Source organism: Vollenhovia emeryi, unplaced genomic scaffold (assembly GCF_000949405.1).
Source record: "Vollenhovia emeryi isolate VEMERY1.0 unplaced genomic scaffold, V.emery_V1.0 DF939175.1, whole genome shotgun sequence".
Classification (NCBI taxonomy): domain Eukaryota; kingdom Metazoa; phylum Arthropoda; class Insecta; order Hymenoptera; family Formicidae; genus Vollenhovia; species Vollenhovia emeryi.
Window position 1 is genome coordinate 506,314 of NW_011967191.1, and position 26,298 is coordinate 532,611.

Consider the following 26,298-nt stretch of genomic DNA (forward strand, 5'->3'; position numbering starts at 1 on the left):
GTTATGTCATACTCACCCTTGTCAGGGGGCCAGTTGTAATTTCTTTTTCTGTCGAGCTCAGACGACTTCTGCTCCGATTTGCCGATTTCGTTGAGATTCGACTGGAACTTGGTACCTTGGGAGAAAAACACAAAACGCATGTTTGTGAAAAACTACGTATATCGGCGTGATGTCTGTATAGACGACGGTTAATAATAAATGAAAAATACAAGCGATATCCCCAAGAAAAATATCTTCCCGCGATGAAAAGTCCACCGCGGACTGACGACAATTTGTTTCCCGGATGTTATGGGAATGAATCCCGGACGTTATGGGAATAAATTAAAAATTCAATCTCGCTTCGAGACATTATAGCGCAAAGCCGTCGGTGAGACAGAGGAGATGAGATCTGAGAGAACAGAAGGAGCGAAAGGAGAGACTTGCGTGGTTCGCATAGCGGAACCACGGACAAAGGGACGTACAACGAGTGGCCCTCTCGACTGAAGATGTTTACGAGCCTGTTACGCATAAAGTGGGTGGCAAACGCGTTAACTAGTATGCAAACTCCGAGTAAACACAATTCCCTTATCCGCGCCAAGTAGATTCTATCCGTGTCACGACACACGCTTGTCGCAAGCCCGCCGCGTTTTGGATTACATTCTTGCAGCGAAACAGCTCGTGATGAGTATATATTTTGATAAAATTACACAACCAGACCTTACCTATGTCGGCTTATCATGTTATAGCGTGCTTGTCTACGTGTTTGTTGTATGAGAAGCGTGTAAGTAGACATCTTATGGCTCGAATAATACGTTTTTACTTCTCTTTACATAGTAATTGTATGAAACGTGCATTAATATGTGAGAAATGAAGCTCCCTTTTATGACTTTTGTGAGAAAGCTCTCGATTCTCCGTGTCTATCAAGCTATTGTAACATCTTTAGATCTATATTCATTTCGTTCATCCTGCACGGGGAGAATTTTCTCTTAAAATTTATCCTAAAAATCACGTAATCGTAGGACAACATGGCATTTTGAAGAATTTTACGAGAGTTTTACCATACTTGTTACTAGTAATTATACTTACAAAGTATACATTTTACTAGTAAAATGTATGGTAAAATTTAAAAAACTCACAAAATTTTTCAAAGTGCCATATTGTCCCACGATTACATGATTTTCAGGGTAAATTTTAAAAGAAAATTCTCTCCGTGTAGTTGCAAAAGATGGCCGACAGATTTATGTTAAATCGTGTAGTCGAATCGTATTCTTCTGTTGTACTTGCTAATACTAAAATGTTATAATATCTGATTATAAACAATCGTTTCACACCACAGTTCTAAAATTTTTCCAAGTTTATCCATACTCTGCATTCAAATAGCCTTTTGCATTATTCAATTCAAGATTACAACCGATACGTGCATTCATAATTTTTCCAAGTCCGCGTAAACGCGCGTGAGATTTGCAGGCAGTGCGTCAAGTTGGCTGAAACGTTACTGATAAACGCAGTATCGCTAAAATGAGAACCGGCAGCAGGAGGTAGCAGGAGCCTGACAACCTGCACTTACGGCTTAATTTTGGGATACCCGTGGAGCACAAGATGCTTGTGAATATCGCTTTGTGTCTTCGTTCCCTCGCAATTAGATTTGTAAGTTCGCGGCCCCGAGGCGGTGCCGAGTCAGTTTAGGTAAGGGACAAGGCGAGGGTTGCAAGGGAAGCGCACGATCTTGGCACGATAGCCTATTTCGGGTAAGGTAATGGGCGATCATGACGACGTATACGCGCGCGCGGGCTTGCGTAGGCCGCTTGTACGCTCGTGTGTATAATACCGAGCTGATAGTACAGAGTAAGGTCGCCGCCGCCACCTCGCCGGATACACCCTCGGACAACGAGGTGAGACAACCGTTGTACGGCGACGCAATGGATAGGCTAGACAGACGTATGCAAATCTCGACCAAACATTAGCAGTGACAATGTGTAACGTGCGCTATACGTATATCCGTGAGCGCCGGGCCAGTTCTATAGTTTCCTATATGCGAGAATCTCTATCGCCATGCGGCTGTTTCTGTAGCTATGCGTGGGCGACGACGTGTTTAGGGAACCAGACGTACCAGCCGCCTTCATCGCGCGAGTATGGACGCGTATAAGCTCCACGGGAGCGTGTAAGCTTCGTTATCTGTAATAGTTCAGGATTTCGTTGCGGAGCAACGAGCGAGTGTTAGTCGCGGCAAAATTGTGCGTGAGTAAATTTCCAAGAAAGATGGAAAAAGCGATTGAAAGAGGGAGAGACGCACGGCGTGGGGTTAAAGCAGAAATGCGGATACCAATAGATCTGAATAGCGACGAAATTTATGTTTAATTTGCATCAGACATCGTTGATTTCTGCAAATGGCCGGGAAAATTAAAATACGTCTCCCCCTCATTATTAACTGCCCGTGAAAAATAAACGTGCTCGAACGTATGTAATTATTCGGAGGTTGATCAACACGTGGGAGCTATTAAGCTGGCGCGAAAATACGATGCTCTTGCGCGACACATTGCAATTAAAGAAGATAAAAGTATTGATAAACGTTTCCAGACACTCTGACCAGAAAATTCATTTATCGCACATAAAACTGCAATATCATTACTCACTCAAAAAAGAAAAGAAAAGACCTTGCAACTGCAGCAACAATTTTCTGGGTACGAAAAAGTAACTGAGATATAGAGGAAAGTGTCCTATTACGAGATATGTTCTTAATATGAGATAGACACAACATTTGTTGGCTCCGTCATGAATTTATTGCCCTTAGAGTGAAATCTGTTTAGTGGAAAATGCATCATTAGATCGTGTAATCGTCGCGAGGAAAGAGTTGCGATTGAATTTGAATGTTGAAAACTTGCTAGCTTACGCAGGGTGGGTTTTTCAACTTGAGACTGTAAAATATCTGGAAAAATATGCTTTGTACGAAAAACTGTTCCAAATAAAGCCTCAATATTTTCGAGGGGGCAATTCCACCCCGCAAAATTTAGCCGCCTGTATGTTAGAAGCCTATCTCATAATAAAGGACTTTCCTCTCACAATCAGTGGTCGAGTTGGTTAAGACGCCCGTCACGAATTGAGGGAAGACCCAGGTTCGAATCTTAGTTGAGGTAATATATTTCGCAATAAGATTTCTTGAGACTGCAAAATATCTGGAAAAATAAGCATTGTACGAAAAAATGTTCCAAATAAACCCTCAATATTTTCGAGGGGGAAATTCCATCTCGCAAAAGTTAGCCGCCTGTATATTAGAAGCCTATCTCATAATAAAGGACTTTCCTCTCAGTGGTTAACACGCCCGTCACGGATTGAGGGAAGGCCTAGGTTCGAATCCTGGCTGAGGTAATATATTTCGCAATAAGATTTCTTTACAGTACGGGGAGGGTGATATTGAATGCTAAATATAGCATTTTTAAATAATTAGAAATCGTTTATCGATTTAACCCTTTGAAGCATACATTTTTCTATTGAACCTTTTTTTTGGGTATACAAGGGTTTTAGGGGTCGCTGATTACGAATCCGTTATCAGATTTTCATAATTTAAAATGGCGGATTCAAGATAGCGGAATTCAAAACTTAAAATTCAACTGTAATTCAACTACGCTAAAAAACATTATTTAGATATTATTAGGAGCCATAGAATCTGAATTTCAGTTGAAAATTCTTATCAAATATAAAAAATAGCACGCGCGAAATGACGGATGCAAAATTGAAATTTGATAATTTCTTAGAATTTATTCATTTTTGACACTACCAGAGCTAACGACGCGGACGTGAGTCCCTAAATACCGTAATCAAACGAAAATGCTGAAAAACTTACAAAATTCACGTACTTTGCGTCCGCCATTTTGGGTCGGCCATTTTGAGTTTTGAAAGTCTGACATCAGATTCGTAATGAGCGACCCCGAAAACCCCTTTGTACAAAGTTTTCAAGAAATTATCTTAAAAAAACTTGGTCAATAATAAATTTTTCCGAAAAATTGCTGTTTTTTTCATATTTGTTTAGTTATAAAACTTTTACAATAAATATTAAAGACTACTCAACTTTTTTTATGTTCTTTTATCGCTGAGATACCCAAAAAATGCAAAAAACCCGACCTGAATGTGTTAACTAGAAATTAAATTGCCAAAAAGTAAAGAAGTTGAAGTGGTAACGTGAGTACCACCATGCTTCAAAGGGTTAATATGTGAATTTACTGACGGCAATGTTTCCATCTAAACGAAACTGTGTTACGTCCGAAAAGAAACCGGCACACGGGACAAGGTAGAAAAGAGGATGCATTGATGTACCTAATAAGATCCCTGCACGACTAAACATTTCGACAGCCACCGGTAAAATGTTGCAGCAATGTACAAAAATATTTTGTCCGGAATAGTCCTTCACTCGACTGAATCGTGCGTGCGGAAGATCGTATTGGTAAAAAAAATATATAGAAAATAAAGCTTCGTGCCCACGCATTGATTCGACGTCCCGCTCGAACTTGATAATCCCGGATTCTCGCGACTCTGCTGTCAGGAAGAAACTATTGTCGATACAAACGAGCCCCCCCCACCCCTCCCTAAAAAGTTACCGTTTCGCGCAAGTTACTCCTCATTGATTTTACGTCTGGTGGGTCATGATATTCCTGCTCACACGTTCGCGCAGTTGGGGACTGACGGATTAATGCGAGCGCGTTTAACTATTTTCGCTGAGATTGTGGATTTAGCCCTCCGTTCTGCATTCGGTGAATATCAAACTCAGTCTCGGTCTTGGCGCGCGTGTACGTTTACTTTGCGATATCAAGCGGTCCGATGTTGGCCGTACACGGCGCACAAAGTCAATGATACTCCTTGTCCCAGGTGGCTGGCTAACCGTGCCCCAAGAAAATTAACAGAGGTCTAAGGTCTCGCGCGCGCACCGAGATCCAAAGTTATACGGCCGTGTCACGCGGCGCGCAATATTGTCACGGCGTCACGGGCGCGTTCTAATTAATGCGCCTTTACGATGCTAATGCAGGATCGTAAATAATTTCACGCGCGGAAGCGACACGCGACGCGCGGCCGCATCGCCGAATAAACGTGATAAAATGATTCTCGACTCGGCGACTTAATGAAGCGATTTGATCTCCGCTTCATAGCGACAACGGGAGCGACAAGAGCAGCGCTGTTGAACCGGGCCTCTATTCCTACCCCCAGTACGTGCGCGCGTACAGTAGAATAGGGGACGTGTTAATCGTACGAAAGCACGCGGCTAAACCAATCGCTATACATACTCTCCCCGAATTACAGGCGGACAACGCTGCCCCGGGGAATTAAGCGACACCTAAGGGCATATGTGGTCCGGGAGATGTCACGATACCGCGACAATACTTGCCCCGTTTCCCATCGGAACCTCAAAGTGACTTATCGCTGTAGGCCGCGCGTACCGTGGCTTCTGCATGTAATTTGCCAGTCGCGAACTGCGCCCTGCCATCGCGACGCGACTTAAGGGAGAAGCGGAAATGGACAAATGCCTGCGATGGTAATTGCACGGCGGTTTAACATCGATATACCTGCGAGTACGTGCGAGAAACTGCGATATCTCGCGGTCACGTAATATTCACGCGCCGAGAGAGATTAGGAAAAATATCGAGAACAAGCAAGGGGGTAACCACCAGGGCTGGGAAGTAACTCTTGTAACGAAGTTACAGTTACAGTTACTTTTTTTCATAATTCTAACTTAACTTTGTTACTTTTACTGCGTCTATAACTGTAACTTAACTCAGTTACATTTTTTCAATAACCAGTAACTAATTTAATAGTTACTTTATATATTTTTTAAACCTTGCATTTGCGCATAAACGCTTTTATCGACGCTTTACAATTCAAACGCAGATTGGATATTTTTATTTTCATTGCAAGAAAGTTACTGCAAAGTAACGATTCGTTACTTTTTCAGTAACTGTAACTGTAACGCGTTACTTTTCAGAACTGGTAACTTGTAACTTGTAACTGTAACTAGTTACATTTTTAGCGAGAAAACTGTAATTGTAACTAGATACTTTTATAAAGTGACTTTCCCAACCCTGGTAACCAGATGTAATCGTGGGACAGCGTCTCCGAAATAAATATATAAAATCCTTACGAAATCCCCGTGTAATCGTTTTGCCTTCATTTTCAATTTTTTTTCACTTGTTAGACAATAAACATTAAACTTGAACATTTTCTCAGCTTGTTTTCATTTTCCAAAAAAATTTACTTCTTTTAGTGAATATCCAAATACATGTCATAGTTGACACCCATAAGCGCGAATTCTTTTCATAATAAGACTGAAGTAGTTGCTGTTGGAACAACAGCGAGTTGAAACGTTAATATACCTTTGCGCGCAAATTTGGAACAATAAACAGTACATACAAATACAAAATTACTTTTCATTAAGACCACGGTTAGACTAGTGGGGAAAGTGGGGAAGCAAGAAAACACGTTTTCTACCTAACCGAATACTACAATGTTAACTGAAATTACTTCTACAAGCGAACACTTGTTAGTAAAATAAGAAAAATATATTTTGAGAAAATCTAACAGCTCTTTGAGGTTTAACAACGTCACATATTTTTAAACGTGCATATGAATGAGATTATTTGTAATCAGATAAAATGAAATGAAATCATGTAATCGGTGGGACAACATTTTAGCTAGTGGTTACCCCCTTGAGAAGAGGTCTCTCTTAAATTATTTTCCTTCGATAAGCACGCGAATATTGACGTAACTTTTGGTATCTAATACGCCAGAAATATTTTGATGCTGTTCGTTACTTTATGTTTCGCAAGCAAGCCTGCCTTTTCATACAACGAATAACACCATCTTGTACAGGAGGAAGTTAAAACGCACCGCGTTATGTTTAGGTATTCTCGACAACAGATTGTCGTAAGTTACCGCGAGCAAATAAGGCCTGTTTATGCTTGAGTTTCCGTCCGCATAAAGGAAACTCAAGCAAATCTTCTGTTTAATCTTAAGCGTACACTTGCGTCTTTGAATTTTCAACGATACGAGTAACGAGAAACAGCAGCGCAAATAGGCGGTGACCGCTGGATTGTTTAAAGAGGGCATTGTAAAAAGACGGCCAGGTACGGCGGGGCGGAGGAAACTGAGATAAATTATCCGGGAAAAAATGTACTGCGAAATACGAGAGAGCTGTTAGAATCGTAACGAGCGTAACGCGGATATAAAAAGAGACGCCGGCAGACTAAAAGGGAATAAGTCAAACAGATATGTTAAGGAAAGAAGATGACATAAAAATAAAGTGCTTAAAAGAACTGGGAGAAATGGAAGCAGACACGGTTAAATGTAACTAGGATAAGGAGAAGAGAAAAAGAAACAACGCGATAAGGGAAAAAGACGATTTCCTCGGAGCCCGGCGGAGATCGAGGGGAGAAACGGAGGAGAGAACAGAGATGAGGGCGAGAGAGCACGAAGGGAGCAAACATTAATGCCACCTTGCAGACCGCAGATGTTGCACCAATTACAAACCTCATCCTTCCTTCGCAGCCCGTCCTTTCCTTCCTCCCGGCCTCCGCAAATAGAGAAGGAGAGACAAGGAGACATATGCCGTATTCAAACTTACCACATCCCGTCGCATTCACCATCCTCCTCTCTTCACCCCTCAGCCCTCATCTTTTCACTCTCACCTTTCCGCCGTCTCTCGCAACCTGCCCCCGGGGCGATGACATTGGTTATACGTGGAAGAAAGGACGGGAGGAGAGACACACGGTAGACACGGTAGAGACGGCGAAGCTCAACGAGACACGAATTTTCGATTAAATTTAACACAGGGCGCAAAAGGACGCTAGGACGCTGCACGTTGCTGTTTTAGGTGATAGAGCAAAGCGAAGGACAAAGAAAGAAACAGAGGGGTGAGGGGGAAAAGGCGTGGATAGGGACGGAGAACGCGGTCTACACAGCGGCGGCTGATATTATTCTTGGGTCTTCCTCGCTGGAGCATTATTAGTTCCGGCGTGTTAGCATACATGAAATATTGATGTTACACGGATCTCTTCTACCCCAGTCAACCCTGTTCCCGGCTCCCTCTCTCTCTCTCTCTCTCTCTCTCTCTCTCCCTCTCTCTTTCTCTTTCTCTTTCTTGCTTCCATGTATTCATCCATCCCTTCCGCTCTTTCACGTAACCGCCACTCATGTGTTCCTCTTACGAACATCACTTCAGAGTTGCCTCTCTGTTACCTTTATGTTTATTCTTCCATTCTTTTTGTTCACCACACTCGTTTTACCTAAGCTTTTCGACCGTTACCGCTGCGTTTTGATTTCCTAGGTAAACGCGCGGTTTCCAAAGCAGCGCGATATATCAAATTAAAATCTTTTTTCTTCGAGCTCCAGCAGACTTAACCTGTAGAACTTGTTGCAATTCTCCCCCTGGAGATTGCGCGGATTTCATTAGTATTTACAATTACGTATACAACGGGAGTGTCTTGTTTGACGCGTAATTCATTGCGTGATTTAAAACAGCAATGTTCATCTTTCGATAATTTTCTATCGCAAAAGACTCGCCTTCAGAAAAATTCCAATTGTTATCCTGTTATAGACCTCATCTCCGTGGTTCTCTTTCGCCCTCCACAGAGAGCTTTAAAGCGAGTTGCTTACCCTTCTTCGAACCACTCTTAAAGCCGCAATCGATTCTCGGGATTCCCTGGTGGGTCCCCCGGCTCTAGTTAACATCGAAGTTAATCGCGCCGGAGATTCAAAGTATGTTGCTGGAAAATCCAGACGTACAGGGATGGCATTTGACTATACGCGATGCTAGATTGAATATGTAAATCCGCTTTATCTAGATTGAGATTTTACTAACGTATAGAGGCTGCAATTGAAACTTTTGAACCTTCTTCACGTATTCGCCACGAATGTTTGATAACGCGCGGTGCTAATAATAAATACAACCGACAGTTTCTATTACAATTATTTTTCGGAAGTTAATATTGTCCCAGAATTCGTAAAAAAAATGTTCTACTTAATAGATTTCTCCTTTTGTTACCTCTGACACTGTCATTTTAAAATTTTGTTCTGTGTCTTATTATTTCCGCCTGTTTTTGAACGTGTGAGAAAGATCTAAATGATTGATGCGTTGCCTTCGGATAGAGAGATATATAAAGATCCAAGAGAATACGTTTTCCAAATATATCTCAAGTGCTTGTTACTCTTCGTATACGCTCGCGTGACAGGCCGACGACTGCATCGCTTCGTTGAAATGCCAAGTCGCGGAATCAATCCCGTAATTCGCGAAATTGCGATGATATACGTTGAAAATTACCCAAAAAGAAGATATACCGCCTCGAGCACTCACCTGTCTTGATATTCTTCTCATTTTGAATTGTCAGCGAACTTGGATTCCCGTAAACAGAGTTATTCATCTCCGCCATAAATTCCCAATCTGCAAAAGTAAACGCGCGTTGGAAAATTAGATTTAAGCTGGCGGGTACAACATGAATAATATCGATTGCGGTATATGGAAGCATCAAACCTTATGACATGCATAATTCTATAGCGCGATGTGTAATAATTTATTAAGTTTGCAATGCTTTATACACACGAGGCTTGTTCAAAAGGTTTCCTGCCCTTGTGGGCTTTTTCCTTTTGCCAAAATGAAAATTTACGTTGGAAGACCAACGATTCGACACAATTAAAGGGCAACGAAAGAATGTGTATTTATTTATTGTTATGTTCTTTGTATCTCCTTTACACCACTGATATGCTTTAGTCCTACTGTGGTCGTTACGTCGGATGGACGTGCCTTCAAACATACAATAGTTTTCCGAGTGATGCCCAGAGGTGGATGATGTCAAACCCCCTGTCTTTTAGTAATATTTGTAAGTAAAAAAATTTTCACTGTGTTCGTATTTTCAATGTCCTTTAAAAACTTGTGGATTATTAAATTCCTTGAAAAGGATCACAACCCGCACGGTCGAAACGTCGGATTTAAATAAATAAACCATCTGCCAGCCCCTACAGTCGTCTAACAATCCTTTTTGTCGACAATTAAAGAAATCAAGGAAAATTCGAAGGCGAACTTGCGCGCGACCTCGAAAAACGCGTAGCGCAGGACTGTTTCCAGAAGTGGAAATAGCGTTAGGAGTAGTATATCAACCGAGAGGGAACATATTTCGAAGGAGATGGGGCTGAATAAGTTGTAAGTAAACCCACAAAAATTATAAAGACAAAGTTTGGGAACTTCTTCAACAGACATATGTATGTACATATGTATTATATGTGTATATAACCGTCGCGAGGGATCTGGGTCTAATATCTTACCTTTTTTGGGGATCTCTGTGGTAGATGGGCTAGGACTGGTACTTGGCGGTGCGGACACTGCAACAAAAGAATTTTCCATCTTTAAAAAATCGGATCTACGTTGACATCGCATATTTCATGTAAAATTAATTGTAGAGCTCTGTAGCAAAGTATTCCCAATCGTACCAAAAAAAGGCTCGGTCTTTCTCCATTCATTTTTTTTCGCAATTCTCGTAAAAAAGAAACATAATTATTTTCAGTGCTTCAGGAAGACGTGCTCTCTCCAGCCCTCGCCCTCGATTCCAATAATACCGCCTCGCGTTTCTTTTTGTTTTCTGTCCTATTGTTACCGGGCGCCCTGCGATTGCTTACGTTTTTTGATGCGAATCTAAGGAAGGTACGATGATATACATTATTCTGAATCCACGTGCACTTTTGCTGGATAATTCGGGAAGTTACACGGAACAAACACGAAATTAAAATGAAAATGAACCGTGTGGAATTACGTGTTACGCTTGTATATATTTACACGCAGCCACAGACAAAATATACTTTTGTCCTCCCAGATTGGGCAAATTCTACACCGCGCGATATTATGGATCGCGCCACCTGTTACTAACTTCTCTCCCGGAACGTATTAGCCGCCGTAGCGCCGGCCAAACCGGCCAAACTCTACATCATATTTTACTCCGGCACTACCGACATCCGCGCCTTCCCTACACCCTTACACGCGCCTCCACGCGTAACTTATCCGGGGGTATATACCTGAATAATTATTCGTAATTTCATCATTTGTCTTCAGCGAACGCGTCGTCGACCGGATTTATTACTGGCTGCGGCTGTCCGCGGCTGGACGTACCTCACTGCGGAAATGTCTGCTAAAAATTGCGCGGGATATGGCATTAATTACAATTAGACAGTATTATTCTTGACGACTTCGTTATAATTGTTACGTTTATCGCTGGAAAGACTTTAGCCGAGAGGGAAACCGCTGAGGGCCACGAGGTGGTGTACAGATTTGCGGCGTTACTAGGCATTTTTTGGGCATTAGTCTGGGCATTGGGCCTTGCTGGGGCATTAGAAAGATAAAATAAGATAATAAGATAAAGTAATGCCCACTGGGCATTAGTGGGCATTGGTGTACAAGATTTTGGTCAGCGGTCTTCCCCCGATTTTGTCCGATCCTACCGCTAGAAAATTTACTTTACTATCGCGCCGTTGGTCCATTTTTATTCTTTTCTATAGGCATTGTAAGCATTTTCGATATATCATCAATTCTCTATTTCTAACTGGGTTTTCGCAGAATAGAAAAACAAAGTCGTGTCGAAACACATGACACGTTTAATATACGCATACATTTCAATTCGGGCGTATTCGAGATGTGTGTGTGTGTTTGTGCGCGATAGGGAACGGAACAAAAGGATTAAAAGCCAGAGCTTTGCGTGAGAAATATGCTCTCGTAATATGAATACGGCCACAAATTCTAGATTAAGTACCGTTCGCGGAATTAAAGAGCTTATCTATCCGACGGTGTATTCCGCATCTTTATTTCTTTTTGTTGCGCGTCCAACGGCATAATTTTGAAGGATAATATCTATTGATAGCCTCAATGTGGAGAATGCACCCGCGGCGAAAGGGGTCATTGCTATTTGTCACAAACACCTGAGCGATTACTAAGTGGGCAAGGTTGTAAAGGGGCTGCACGCGATGCATGCCGCGGAGGTGCGTTCTCCCCAAGGTAAATAGGATAGGATGACAAAGTATGCGCCTCAGCAGACGTGTTTACACACGCGAACGTAATGCAAATATGTAGCCGCCGTCTTTTCCGTAAGATAATACCTAAATGACTTTCAACTCCCGTTTTACTCGGCCGTGCGGTAATATTTGACGCAAAAAAATTACAACAACGGCGTACAGACGTGCGACTTTACCTCGCGACGTTTGTCACCGTGCACAGACGCGCGAGAGACGAGGGGGTGTATGCGAATGTAAATCAATAAAACTTCCATCGGCGAAAATTGGATGGCGAGACGCTGAATTTTTGCGACTGTCATCCATAAGCTACGGCATAAAGATCAATATTGCGATGCTTGTGCGAACAAATTACGAATGTTATCATCAGAAATTGTCATCGTTCGTCACCGTGGTTATTATGAGGCTACTATCCAGTTTTATAGATATAAATATGGCACGCGCGCGGTGGATGAAATTCATTTATCATTTTTGCAAGTCACCGATGGAAGGCGAAGAGATTAAAGCTGAGAGCGCAATGAGGAAAAAGCGAGGTTGCAGAAGAAAGTGAGAAAGAAAGAAAGAGAGTGGGGGAGGAAGGGTGGGGGGAGAGAGAGAGGGGGGATGAAAGAGGAAGAAGAAAAAAGGGGCGAGAGGAGAAGAGAGAGAAAGTAAGGCAGCGACTTTTCACCTTTGATTTATCGCGCTAACTTTTATTTTCCTCAGGAGATATTAAAACCCGTTGTCCTGACCATTTAGCTTCACCGGGCTGATTGATGATTGGGCCAGTTAACGCGCCGGCCTCCGCAGACGAATCAACTCTTTCATTATGCCCGATTAATATGCGTTTGTAGCGTACTGAAGTCTGGAGATTTGGTAACCGACTTGATCAAAGTTTAATTTAAAGACATATCGCTGCAACTTTGCAGGGAAGCTTCGCCGAGCCTCAATGGTTATAAAAAATTTCAACGAGAATTTACCGTGAATAAGTACATAATCAAATTATTTGGATATATTTTGCTAGGAAAGAAAACCATTTTTATCTTCTCTACAGAAGTAATGACATCAACAAATTGCGCCAACTAAAATGGATATTTATACAAACTATTACAGATACTTTATTATTTTTTATATTAAAATGTTGTACCCGAACAATCGAACATAAGATTTTATTGGAGGAAATGAAGGAGATAACAATGAAGCAAAGTTTTAATACTTATTCAATAAATTCACCGTGAATAAGTATATTTAGATATGGTTATAAATACATTTTTACAAGATACCTTTTAGTTTAGCGTTTGGTCGGAAGAAAAGTCGTAAATAAAATCTAGTGGAGATATTGGAAAAAAGAGGTCATGTTGCAATCTACCGTCCGCAAAATTTAGACGTCTCGAAATGTATTGATTCAGCTTCATCGTCAGTGAGCGAGGAGAACTCATTAAAATCTTAAGACGCCTTAATTAACCTAATAGCATCATCCCTTTTCATCGGTACGTCACTAAACGATCTGTTTCTCCTATTCGCTCGTTTACCTTCCATCCAATTTCTCCTTCCATCGTGCGATGAGTACGCAAGATGTTCAGATATTGTCTAGTGTAAATGTTATTCACTGCGCAGGTAATTGTTAGCGTACCCCAGCACAGTATGAATTACATACAATCAGGAAACCCCCCCGACGAATCTATTTGTAAAACGTCAGATGTATCAAGGCGTGCAATAAATTTAAGATATCAAAGTTGATTCAAGGGGAATAAGACTTACATTAGAAAATTGAAAATTAAATAATGATGACGGTGAATTTCAACCAAGTATTATTTAAAGCACTGTAAGAACGAGTGCTTTCAAGAGTGAGGGTTTGAATCGTAAAATTTGCAATACGTAACATTATTTTAAAATTCAGGATATTCCGGAAGAAAGAAAACTACTTGGAATATCTTTTGCAATGCAGCTTCTTCAGTTTATTTTAACATCATTTCTGTAAGAAAAAAATATCGAGCGTGACGCATCTCTGATTTCCAACCTTGTAAATATTGGAAAATAAGTTATACTTGAATAAACATCCATTTGAAATTGATTGAAAAATATAATTTCGTTATTTATTTTCTTTTCTCAAGATCTCTTTCGAACTTGCGAAAAAGTTTTCACATTTTCAATCGTTAATTCGTAAAAAGTTATCCGATTCTGGACAACCCTACGAGAAGAAATCAATTCGAAATTTAGAGAATCGATAGTAGAAACGTTGAATGATTTCGGATCCACTCATACCGTGGCGTACATTTTTTTTTATCTCGCCCGTCGCAGCGCGTCGTAATTAAACTACACGCGGTCTGAATTGTAAATCGTTGACGGTACGCGTTAGGCGACCAGGCCGATGGCCACGAATCGTCAATGCTGCCATTATTGCGGTCGGACCGCGATCATTAACTAAATCGACGACAGATCCGTAGGAAATAATTTGCCGTAGGCGTCATCGAATCTCGGCGCGGTACGACAAGCAGGAAATTGCCAGGCTTCGTCGGGTTACGATCGCGTAACCCAATTCCGCGAAACAATGGTAGTGGCGGGCGCCGACCCCGCTTTTGTCAGCAGCTGCCGCTACATGTCTGTAATTACTCGCGACGAAATCTCTCACTAACATATCGATCGAAGACGTTCGGCCGTTTAATTCAATTAGCGATTGGAGAGGCAGATATACAGGTCGTATTAGCAGCCCTCCGGCCGATACATCTTCGACCCCCGTCGACCCTTGCCCCCGCGCTTTCGCAAACACCAAGTCAAAGCCCCTCTTTGATAATTATCGACCTACGGCTCGTCACATTAACGCGCCTTGTGACGCATCGATCCATTAACGCGCCAACCGGGCGAGTCTCAAGGCGGATGTTGCGACGATTCGCGCTGATATCCCGTGGGATTACCAATGTCGCTGGTTGGGAGAGCAGCTTCCCAACCAGCTTCGGCTTCCTATCCACATGTCGCCGCACGTTCCGCACGTGACGAAAAAGCGCAAAAGGTGTTGCGCTCGTTTTCCCTTGGCAGATCTTGAAATGATTTCGAGCAGTTTCTCGTCGCGAGATCGTTTCACGAGTTCCCGCGTTTCGCCGGGTCCTCTCTAGTTAATAGATCCCGTAACAATCGGAAAGGGTTACGGTGGCCAGCATAACGTAGTTATAATTCTATCAGGGCTGCCTTTGTTCGGGACCGTATTTCCAACCGGTGATCTCGATAAAGTAGCCAATGGTGTCCGCCGGAAGGCATTTCCTCGCGGAACGGTCGTCCGAGCGGGGGCGCAGGGCGTGGATGCGCGCGGTTAAGGGCGGCTAAAACAGCTCGTGGAGATGCCGGGTGATGAGGGGGGAAGAGACGGAGAAAGGCATACGGGGCAAGGGTGAGCCAGAGAAAGACAGACCGTGAAAGGGTGAGGGAGGTGGGGAATTAGTATGCGGCGGCTGTCACGGCGCCATCCCTCGACTGCGGCGCCTTCCTGCACCTTTTGCCCAACCCTGGACCACCCGGGCTAGACCGTTAATTTTCCATCCCGTGACTCCAATCAATCTTACCGCCGTCAGCGAGTCTCCCTTATGGCGATACCCCGTGGCCCTTTCTCTCTCCTTTGGCTCTCGATACGTTACCCGTCTGCCACCTCGGATTCCGGCCGCTGTCATTTCCGGCTTCCCCGATTCCGATGCGCGACTACTAAATACACACCGCCGTTTTGCAACAACGGCCTGACGCGCGCAGCACCCGAGATCGGCTTAACATAATTAGAGTCCGAGAAGCTAATTTTCCAATTATTTTCCCGCAGTCCATAAATGCGTAAAAAGAAGAAAAAGATCCGATCCCTCGTCAGAGTCCTTTGTTAAAGATTGTTGTAACAAAGAAATTGTACTTTTACATTCATATTCGTTACCGCCGTTTCGCATCATTTTCGTTATAATTATCGCCGATCTGTTATTTCGAAATGACTTTTACATTGGGAAATTTAATATTTTTAAAAATAGATTTATTCTTGCGAACATATATATATATATATATAACTGGTTCGTGTAAAAATCTAAATTCCATTGAATACAAACTTGATAAAGCAAATCTCTAAAGTGCTTTGTTTTCAAGCACAGAATATTGTCTTTAACGGTACACGCATCACCATGTTTAACGTATACATTTTATTATACGATTATACCATTTTTTTCTACATTAAATTTTGTTAATTTTAATTGAAATTCATAGAATTACTTTCGTTATTTCAGCGAAGCAATCGTCCCCCGTTCGGAATAACAACTGCGAGAGTTCTCTATCCGCGTATTAAAGATTATTATTGTCTGAGTTTCCTATCCATATTATCTGCTTTTGACACCAGCCTCAGGGCTGATCCTGTCGTGAACGAAGACTCGCGCAACACGTAGCGTAATCGGCAAGAGCGGAACGCTGACTTTAATGAAGTACGTCGGCGAGATGGCTGATTTAACTACTGGGATCACTATTCATCCCCGGCCAGACCTAAACAGTCGGAGTTTCTTTGCTTACGCTGTTGAGTTCAATAAAGTTTCCCCGTGCCTCAGTATCATAAATACGATGAATAACATCGCGCAACGTTCTCAACGCGCACCTGGTGGGGTACGAATTAACAATAATCTTATTACAATGATGTGTTAATAAACGTAAATAGACGGCTGCGTAAATTTCGCCGGCTGACGTGTCGTTATAGTCTCCAAGTTTTCGAAAGACAAGCTCGCAGCGCTCGCGGTGCACTCCTCTCGCGGTGGGTCTACGGAGAAGTTATGTATTTTACGGCGGGATGAAATCGCGCTGATGTCTGAGACCCCGGCTACGACAAACCGCAAGGACGGATTTCGGATTCCGGCGAATCCACCGAACGAGAACTAACATTGGCTTTCCCTCGAAGGCATCGTCTCCGCGGATTTTATGGAAATATTTTTCTCCTCCTCGGGGATTTTCTTTTTAACGCGCGTTCCATCTCTCTCTCTCTCTCTCTCTCTCTCCCTCCCTCCCTCTCTCTCTTTCGCGTTCTCCTAGAGCTCTCTCTTTAATCGCATTACCGTACGTAGATATATACATACATATATTTCCATTCGTCGAACTGTTCGACGCCGATTGAGGCGGCTCTTCTACCATCTTCGCGACGTTTCATCTTCCGCTTGCTTACCTTCGCCGTTGCCAATGTTACTGGTAATTGGAAGCCTGTATCATCAAATGAGCGTGAAGGCAATTTCGCAGCAAATCTCCGATATTATAGCTGAGTCGTTTGCGCATTAATTGCACGCTTTATCTCGTTAACGCAAGTCAAGGTGTGTGTCGTTGGGACACTTTGTTACGCAAGATCGGAATGTTAATGAAAACTAGCAGGTACCGCCGCCACCTTTCATTTCATTTGTTCTGCGTATCTAATTAACGGTTGTATCTCTGCTAAATTTTTCAACCAGGCTTTTCAGTTGCCCGAAAGATTACATTACCGCCCGTCATTGTAAGTAGTGCTCGAACATGGTGAAATTAGCGCAGAAACTTTCGCCGAGCGATATGCTTTCTCATCTCGCAAATCGGATATTATTGTTTGTTCCCTCGGTACTGGCATCGAAAGGGACCGTCCTCGCCGAATTAGCGCTCGCGCAAACGCAAAAGGAGACGCGCAAAAGCCCATCGGCACAGACTGGGACAAAGTTACGGCGCATTAGTTTGTTTAAGAGACAGACGCCGGAGGGAGGGCGCAGTCGTTCGGCGCGGCGGACCGACGTTACTGGCCGTTTGAGGAACGACTTTCGGAATCGACTTTCCTGCCGGAGCGAAGAGAAGTTTGGCAATTTCCTTGGGCTAATCTGCTGGTCGGTCAGCATTGAGATGCTGCGGGGGTTACTATCGCAGGGCGGGCGTAGCGGCACCGGGGTTGATCCATCGACCACGAACGCCGGGCGGTCCCATGAATTATACAAGCGACTCTCTATCGCTCTCTCATCTAGCATCTCTTTCTCAGAGGTATCCCCCGTGGTGCCGACAAGAGAGGTACGACGAGCAAGAGCGTGAGCTGAAATCCTCTCCTCGACGAGGAGAAGAAACGGGAAGGGGGCTCGAAGACGCAGACGCGTGCCAGAGTGATCCGAGCTTACACATCGCCGCGACTGCCTTGACATAGCAACGAGTGACCGTCCAATAAAGGATGACAATTAAAGCTCGACACGGACGGCGACACTTTTTCTTTCATTATCCCCGCGCGCGTTCGTCGGCGGCGCACACGACTGATAAAAGTCGCAGACAGGATCCCTAGATTGATGAGTTTTGCCCATTTGAAACGGCTTTTATAGGTATTAGCTTGCTTTGCGTGGAACGTAGATCCCGTTTTCTCGCCGTTATTTGTTCCCGCTCCGTTCTGTCCGATTTGTTCGGGCGCATCGCATCGAAAATATATTATTCAACGGCATCTTAATGATTCACGTGAATATCGTTCTAACAATATTAAAATTAAAATTGATGTTACACAGTAAAAAATAAAATGTCAATGTTAACATTTTTCACATGTCCTAAAAATAGTAAATGATTAACAGGGATGATGTGAGCCGTCACCCGCACGAAGATGATAAATTATATAAATAAGTTCTAGTACAAAATATACTATGATTGGTAACACTATGATACAAATTGAACGTTTCGGTCTACGCGTATGACCTCTTCAGCTTATAATATATTTAATACTAGAACTTATTTATATAATTTGCCCCTACTAATCATTTACTATTTTAACTATTAGCATCAACTTTAATTTTAATATTGTTTTATTGGAGCCTTGTCCACATTTATTAATTATTTTAACTCGTTCTGATAATGCGAATTAATATAGAGGAGAGTGACTTCCAATATGAGATAGCGGGTTTCTGCTAAATTAATAGACGTCATCTGTTGGTCCCATTATAAATGTCTCACCTTCGGAGTAAAATCTGTTTAGTGGAAAAAATTCGTTGTTAGATGACGCGTGTAATTGTTGCAAAAAATTTGGGAAATTGAACATTGAAAACCCGCCATCTCGTCTTAGGAGCCTATCTCATATATAATTGGGGACTTCTAAAAGTAGCAAATTAGTAGATTTGTTTTCGGTTATTTGAGTTATGGAATTTCAAAATTTCTAGTTACCATTATCGAAAGAGAGATCTCTTCAGTAGCTAACTGTAATTTTAAAATTACAATGGATTGATATTCTTTCGTCGGAATGAATTAAACATATCTTTTACATTAGCTCATTCTATTATAGAATTCAATTCTAATACTAAAATTCTCGTGTTCTATGGAAGATAATATATTTAACAAAGTGGAAAATATACTCCTTCACGTAAAATTTTTAGACGCAATTATCAAAGTATCGCGTGTTAACAATCAGGAACTGATTTTAAGTTTTGTATTGGATAATCGCAACAAATTAGTTTACAATTAGCGATACTTCGATCGCGAGAAAGGTGTGTGTGTACATACCTATAATGTATATTTCTCCTTTAAAAAAATTGTAACAAAAGACGTTATACGTGTATACGCATTGAATTTTTATATTGTAAAGAATAATATACACGTTGAAACAATGTGCCGTCTAGATATGGAAAACAATGATGGCTTAATAAAACGCAAGATGTAAACACAACTAAATAGGCATTGATACATTAAAGGCAATTGTTATTTTCCGAAGATATTCCCCGCTGATTTTTCCGCTGACCTATTTTTCACGACGGTTTTGCATGACGGTAAATCCGGGACGGTCTCTCATAAAAAGTACTTGCCGCCCGCTCCCACGCTTATACATACGCAAATATGTGTGCACGCATATTGTCCGCGTGTACGGCGAGAGAACGAGACATTTAACGAATTTACCTTTCAGGAAGTAACGAAGCAGTGTCCGCTACTCCGCAATTAATTCAACCGTGCGGCCATTAAAAATACGCCACGCGAAATTTGCACAGTAAAGAGACAAAAATGTGTCGGGGAAACGGCAACTCTTTCCGTCGCGCCGGCATCGAGGCGTGAAGTTAATTACCCTTTCGCCGGCGCTCTAAGATTTTCCCACCTTCGGAAATACGCCACAAAGTTGCTATGAATATTCATCGTCGCTTTGAGAATGTGGAAAATCGTTCGAGACGCACTAACAGATTTTTGGGATTTAGTTTTACGAGCGAAAACTCGTCCCGCTCGTCCGCGCTGTTGTCAACGACAATCTGTATTTATAGAGCTCGAAAGCTTTACGCCGTAAGCGGGCGACTCTCTCTCTCTCTCTCTTTCTCCATTTTTTTATCGCGCAATCAGAATAGAGCACATGTAATGAATTTGGGTAACAAGGTCGCCGCCCATAATTATTTCACATATGGAAAAATGCGCCCATTAAAAATAGACTCTCAATTTCCAGAGCGCGCAGCGACGCGAGAGTACACCGTACCGCAACAACGGCGCGCGTTATTCCCGATTATGCAACATTAGTGCGTGATGATAACGTGAAATTATTTTTCCGTCGTAATCTCTTGAGTAAATGAATTCATTTAGGTTACATAATATATACATTGCACGCGCGAAACACTTCTTTCGCAATCGTTATCTCCGCATTTCAGAATGCAGATTACTTTCAATGCGCATCTCATTATCGCGTTTCAAAGCACCACGCATAGGTCTTGCAAAATCTTGACTCTTACAAAGCAATGGATTATATTAATTCATCGTGAAATCCGTTTTTATGGGAGGAGGGGGGGGGCGGGCAGAAGAGGGAGAAACGCACGCACGCATATCAGCGTTGACGGAAAGAATATCGGCAAAGTTACGGTGCCACGGAGTCGCTGGGTCGACGCAGTTTCGTACCTCAGGTATAGTAAACGGGGGTGTAAGATTGCTCGTCCATTGCATCATAAATAATTTATTGAATCGGGGGTTACTAAGAATCGCGACTCAACGAGGAGGACAAAAGTTTCGAAGCGACCCCGAGGCTTTCCACGTTAAAGTTTCGGTGCCGTGCGGTACGAACTCGTGGCCCGAAGGTAGACAGTAGGGGCCTCCATACAACCCGCTACAAAATTTTTACGCCTCCGCGCGCTGACGAAGTTATAGAAAGGTGTGCCATCGGTGGGACGTCCCGTTTTGTGTCTGCCGAGTTTGCGGAAGTCTGATCAATTCATAATTAAAGCGGCCGAGGTAATAGAGAACTTGGCGATATCGCGCCGTCGAAAAGTGCCCACTGAGCAAGCAGTTATGTTCGCTCGCCTCTCGAGATGAAGAATTCAACGGCGAGTTCTTCGACGTGAAATCTCATGCGATTTCTATTGTAAATTATACCGGGTACAACCCATTTCGCGGAGAGCAAAATTGCACTTTTAAACCTATGAATTTATAGTACACGATATGTACACAAAATTTTGCCGTTCGCTACCACCCGTCGTTACAAACGATAAATCTATGAACAAATGTATACATTTGATAGAAAGTGTGTTATAAAAAGCAGATACCGGTTAGCTTTAATATTATATTATATAAAATGCTATGTTCGTTCCAAATTGGTCCATTCAGATATTACAAGTTTTTCTTTCCTCACTTTTTTTCACGTATTAATCGTATTTTCACGTATAAAAGTTTTAAGCTAGTAACAATAGCTCGAACACCCTATGTCTTGATAAAGAAGCCTTCAAAAACATTGTAATAATGTTGTACAAGTGGAGCGATCGATAGAACAATTGCGTTCTCTGTTAATATTCACGAGATTCCAAAATTATCCGAGAAATACGAATACCAATATATCTGGAAACCTAGAAATGAATATTTCTTCGGAGCACACCTCTCGGATAAGTTAAGAATATAACTTCGCGGAGATACTATCTGCGTGAATATCAGCGGGAAAATGCTTGCCGGCAACGTTTCAAAATCTAAACGAGATTTTCGGCGAAATTCGTTCCTCCGTGTAACTCTCCGACGGCAAAATTGCTAAGTGCCGCTGCGTTACCGGCGTCCGGAATGCATGTGCAGAAAGAGTTTCACAACAAATTTATCAAAGTCACGCTGGGCCACGACTTCGTTTGCATCTTACGCTGAAGAATTCGTTAGTGAAATTCTCAAATCCAAATGAAAAGCTCGTAGAACTTTGCGAGCTACGATACCACGCGACCGCGAAAGTTTTCAAAGTCCGACAACTCAGTATGGATTTGCAGTGGAGGAATTTGAGTACAACGAGAAGTTTTCCGTTTGCAAGAATTTCATCAAGAGCTTGTTAAGCGTTAAGAGATTTTTACCGTCGCGAGTCGCATTATAATTGTCGCGCGACAAACGTTATTCGGCATCAAAATTTGTGAGATGTAAAAACACGATTTTGGGGATCACACGTTAAAGCGACGTACCTCGCCAAAAAGTGTGATGGGTAGCATTGACTTAAATACAGGAGAGTCCTCTGTTATGAGATAGGCTTTTAATGCGAGATAGCAGGTTTCCAACACTCAAGTTCAATCACAAATCTTTTTCGCAACGATTATGCAATCTAACAATGAATTTTCCTTGTAAGCAGCTTTCGCTCCAAGAGCAATAGATTCACGGTGGAATCAACTGATGATGCCTATTAATTTAACGGGAAACTCTATCCCGTATTAGGATCCTATCTCATAATAAGGGACTTTCCTCTATATACAATGATTAATTGGCTCTTGATAGAAACAATTAAATTGATCGTGACAGAGCGACGAATATAATTCTGCAACATATTATTTAACAAACCTTGCAAACACGTATGAAGAGATAGGTACTTTATCATTTAACGCAAATTAATAAGAACAATAAAGGCTACTATTAAAAAACTAACATTGCGGCTTTGTGTCCGTATTTCTTTAAGTATTACATTATTTACAGTAATTTAGTGTTACACATTTTTCCCGGCGGACCCCGTATAAAAGGATAATGTCCCATGCATAAGCAAGCATGTCCGAATTAAGGGGAGTGAAAAATGACATTATGGACGCCGACAAAGCAGCCGCGTAACGGCCGTTTATTAAATCCGCGTCTTAGCAGCGACACAGAGCGGTTGAACCGGCGCACGGCGGATGCGGCAGGGGTGGACGTTGCATTATGTATACGACGCTCGGGCCGAGGAAATCACAAGGGGTGGAGGTGGGCGACAGAGGGAAGAGACGAAGGATGAGACGAGGAGCCAAATGAATACGATATTGTTACTATCCGAGCGAACGCCGTAAGTTTTGCCCCGTTCCACTTGTCACTCTTCGCTATAAGCCCGCGCTTCAACGCCGCTACAAATAGCAGTTTGACTCGACAAAGAATAAATTAGCCCGGAAATTCGGAGCTTTTTCGCGCGGCCCAAGGGATGGATCTTTGTCGCGTAGCAAAAAAAAAGGGACCTCAAGAGGGTAAAGATGAGGTAAGACACGCGGGCACGAAGCACGCTCGGATATCTAGAAACAGGGGTACTTTGCCCCTTAGGCAGTCCTTAATAATAAATTCATATCTCGACCCCTTGTCTGTTTCCCCTATTCTTTACTGCCGCCGTAGACGAGCTGCGCGACCGAGGAATCGTCTTCGCTTCGCGGGACGACTTACCCCGCCAAGTAAGGTGCCTCGCTCGTTTCCTTCAGTCAGTCTACAAATCTCCCTTTTTTTTTATGCCGCTTAATAAAACTCGTCTGACATATCTCTAACTGCCGCCACTTAATTTCGAGCCGACCTTCTTCAAGGAACGCGACGGATTCCGTTACTTCTGCCGGTTGTTACTGACTGTACCGAAGTAGGTTTGTTTGCTTCTCTCCTGTGGACCGTCGTTCACCTCCGCCAAGTCTTCGCGGGACCTTTTCGAAGTTATTTCTCCGCTTCCTCTTTGGAGAAGCTCCGAGAAATTCGAATTCCTTTCTGGTCTGACTTTTTCCTCGTATTCTCATCCTCTCGCTCGTAGACAGAACAATGGGATGGTCACAGTCGATTCTAAATCGACGATTTTAAACGGCCGGCAAAAGGAGCGCGCACCTTCCCTTACTTGCTGTTTATTTTTCCGCACAGGGCGAGAATGTTAATCTTCGTAACATTTTAAGAAACTTGTGTCACAAATTTATCAAATACTTCATTTAGTATGAAAAACTATCAAATAATATCAAATACTTCAGCAAAACATGTTAGATCTGGATCGCCTGGAGACCGTTGTTTTTTTTTCCTTACTGTTTAACAATGCGGTTGTAATGACCACTTATTAATGCGACAACGAACGCTCTTTATTGTACGTGACAAAACGTTACCTTCCTCGTGTTCAGCCGAGGATTTTATTATCGATTTTGTTAATGTCATTCGCCTCAATTCAACCACGTTGCCGACATACGTCGACGCAAATACGAAAAAAGAAATGCATCGTGAGAATCGTTTGTGCATATCGTACAAGCGGATTGTAGATGTGAGTTAATATTCCTGGCCTTAAGCGTTTGCAATACGTCAGCAATTACGCGTCTTAGAACGGAATATGTAACGATGCTCGTGCACAACTCTGCATCGCATTTGATTGTGGAGCATGACTCTTAGCGCGCGGTTAATCCCGCATCCCTTTTGGGGGATACCAATAATTCAGCATTAGCGCCACGCCAATAGTCCAACGAGTCATCCGGTCGGAATATAGGATTCCTTCGTGAAAATGCCGTCCTCAATAATTCACCATTTCGCGATGCGTCGCAGTTAATTTTGTTGCGAGAAAAGAAAGGGAGAAAAAATGATTTTTCCCCGTTCTATAAAAAAAGTCGTAGCTTATCTGCAAAGCTAAAAAACAGGTGCTTTCGAAAAATTTTAATTTCGTCCGCGCCACAGTGCACGGGTAGTATGCACGGCACGCGCGAATTTTGCAACTATCCAGTTTCGCATAGCTATGCTTAAAAGTGTATAACATCAATTACGATTTTAATGCAAAGAGAGACCTCTTTTGGTTAAACGAGAGAGATATATTTTTAGATGCGTAATTAATTGAGAAATATCCAGAGAGAATGTTACGAGGCACGTGTTCCTTCCGAGAATATCGATCTCTCGCGCGTAACTTTTCTTACCTGAACAATCTCGCCAAGAAATTTCTAATTTGTTATTAATATTTACGCGCCAAGGTCCGTAGAGCGAGATTGATGGCAAGGGAGAGAAATCTTGACACGTATATGCGCATATATCGAACAATCGTTTTTCGCCCTCTGTTTTTTATCGAGCTGGGAAGGTTTACATTTCACCACCTTTTCTCTTATCGGTAGTCTTTTATGCTAAATGTTCGCTTCATTTGAATATTGCTAATGCGAAAAACCGATCCATACTAATGGAGTGATCTCCCCGCATTCGTTTTCGTAAGCGCCGTCGATTCTATTTGCTCTCTACATATCCCGATTCATACTCTTTTTCATGAGGTACGTACGCGCGTACTTCGTCCCCATATTTCATCCATATCTCCAGTTTTATCCCGGCTGTAAGCCGCAGATGAAATCCTTGATTGTATGCATTTTATTCCCTCACCTCGCGCACGACGAATGGTAACGTAAAACGCATGCGAAGACTAACGAATCGAAAAGGGAAAAAATGAGAAGAAAGAGGAACGCGTGTCACATTAAAAGCGCGGGGAATATCGAGACCCAGCCAAGAGTTAAGGCCTAAACAGCCAGCCACGTATCTACGTATACGCGGAACTGCCGCCTTTTGTATTTACACAGCCCGCGTTAAACTGCAGCCAACTAATGTTGCGATTTAATTCAAGGAAAGTGCCACTGCGAATCGCGATCTGTTGGCAAATATTAGGCAGAGGTAATTAACGTAGGTATATTTGTCTAGGAGGAAGATCGCATGACGCGCGCGCGCGCTCGTCGCAGAGTTTAACCGTGTCAAACCGCGCGCTGAACGCGCGTTGCCCGAAGAAACCACGGGTATCCGTCAACGGGTGTGCCGTAGAAATTACGTAGTTCGTTGAGAACCGACCGTCTTCGTCGACTTCGTAAACAACCGGGGAATGACAGCACGACATAAACGCGCCAAACAGCTCGCGACGAACCGTCATTACCTTAGTAAACGGTACCGGCGGGATGGCTCGGGGCGCATGCAGGCAAAACGAGACACTTACTGTACAGACGAATCGTCCCGTCGGTTTCTCCACGTGGGTTCTTCGCGATGCACTTGTAGCTACCGTAGTCTTCTCTCTGAAAGTAAACCGGTGCAAGCAAATTACCCTCTAGAATGCATAGAAATTTTAATGAAGTTGTCATAATAAAGTATTCCTTGTTAATTGTCAAAGTCAAATTTTTTTTGTCGAAACGTTTTTATTACCCGCGTATTCGCGTGACTTTGTTAATC

The 26,298-nt window shown here is 42.6% G+C and overlaps 1 protein-coding gene across 4 annotated transcripts in view; it reads right to left on the minus strand.

The window, feature by feature from the left end:
* The window catches only part of LOC105563448 (neurotrimin-like), a 249,411-nt gene that overhangs the window by 8,836 nt on the left and 214,277 nt on the right, over positions 1 to 26,298 (minus strand). For all 4 annotated transcript variants that reach the window (XM_012015052.1, XM_012015051.1, XM_012015054.1 and 1 more), the window contains 4 exons: positions 26,069 to 26,144; positions 10,276 to 10,332; positions 9,311 to 9,397; positions 17 to 115 (listed from right to left, as the gene is read on the minus strand). In XM_012015052.1, the coding sequence (XP_011870442.1) occupies positions 17 to 115; positions 9,311 to 9,397; positions 10,276 to 10,332; positions 26,069 to 26,144 (319 nt within the window). The remainder of the gene's footprint in view (positions 1 to 16; positions 116 to 9,310; positions 9,398 to 10,275; positions 10,333 to 26,068; positions 26,145 to 26,298) is intronic.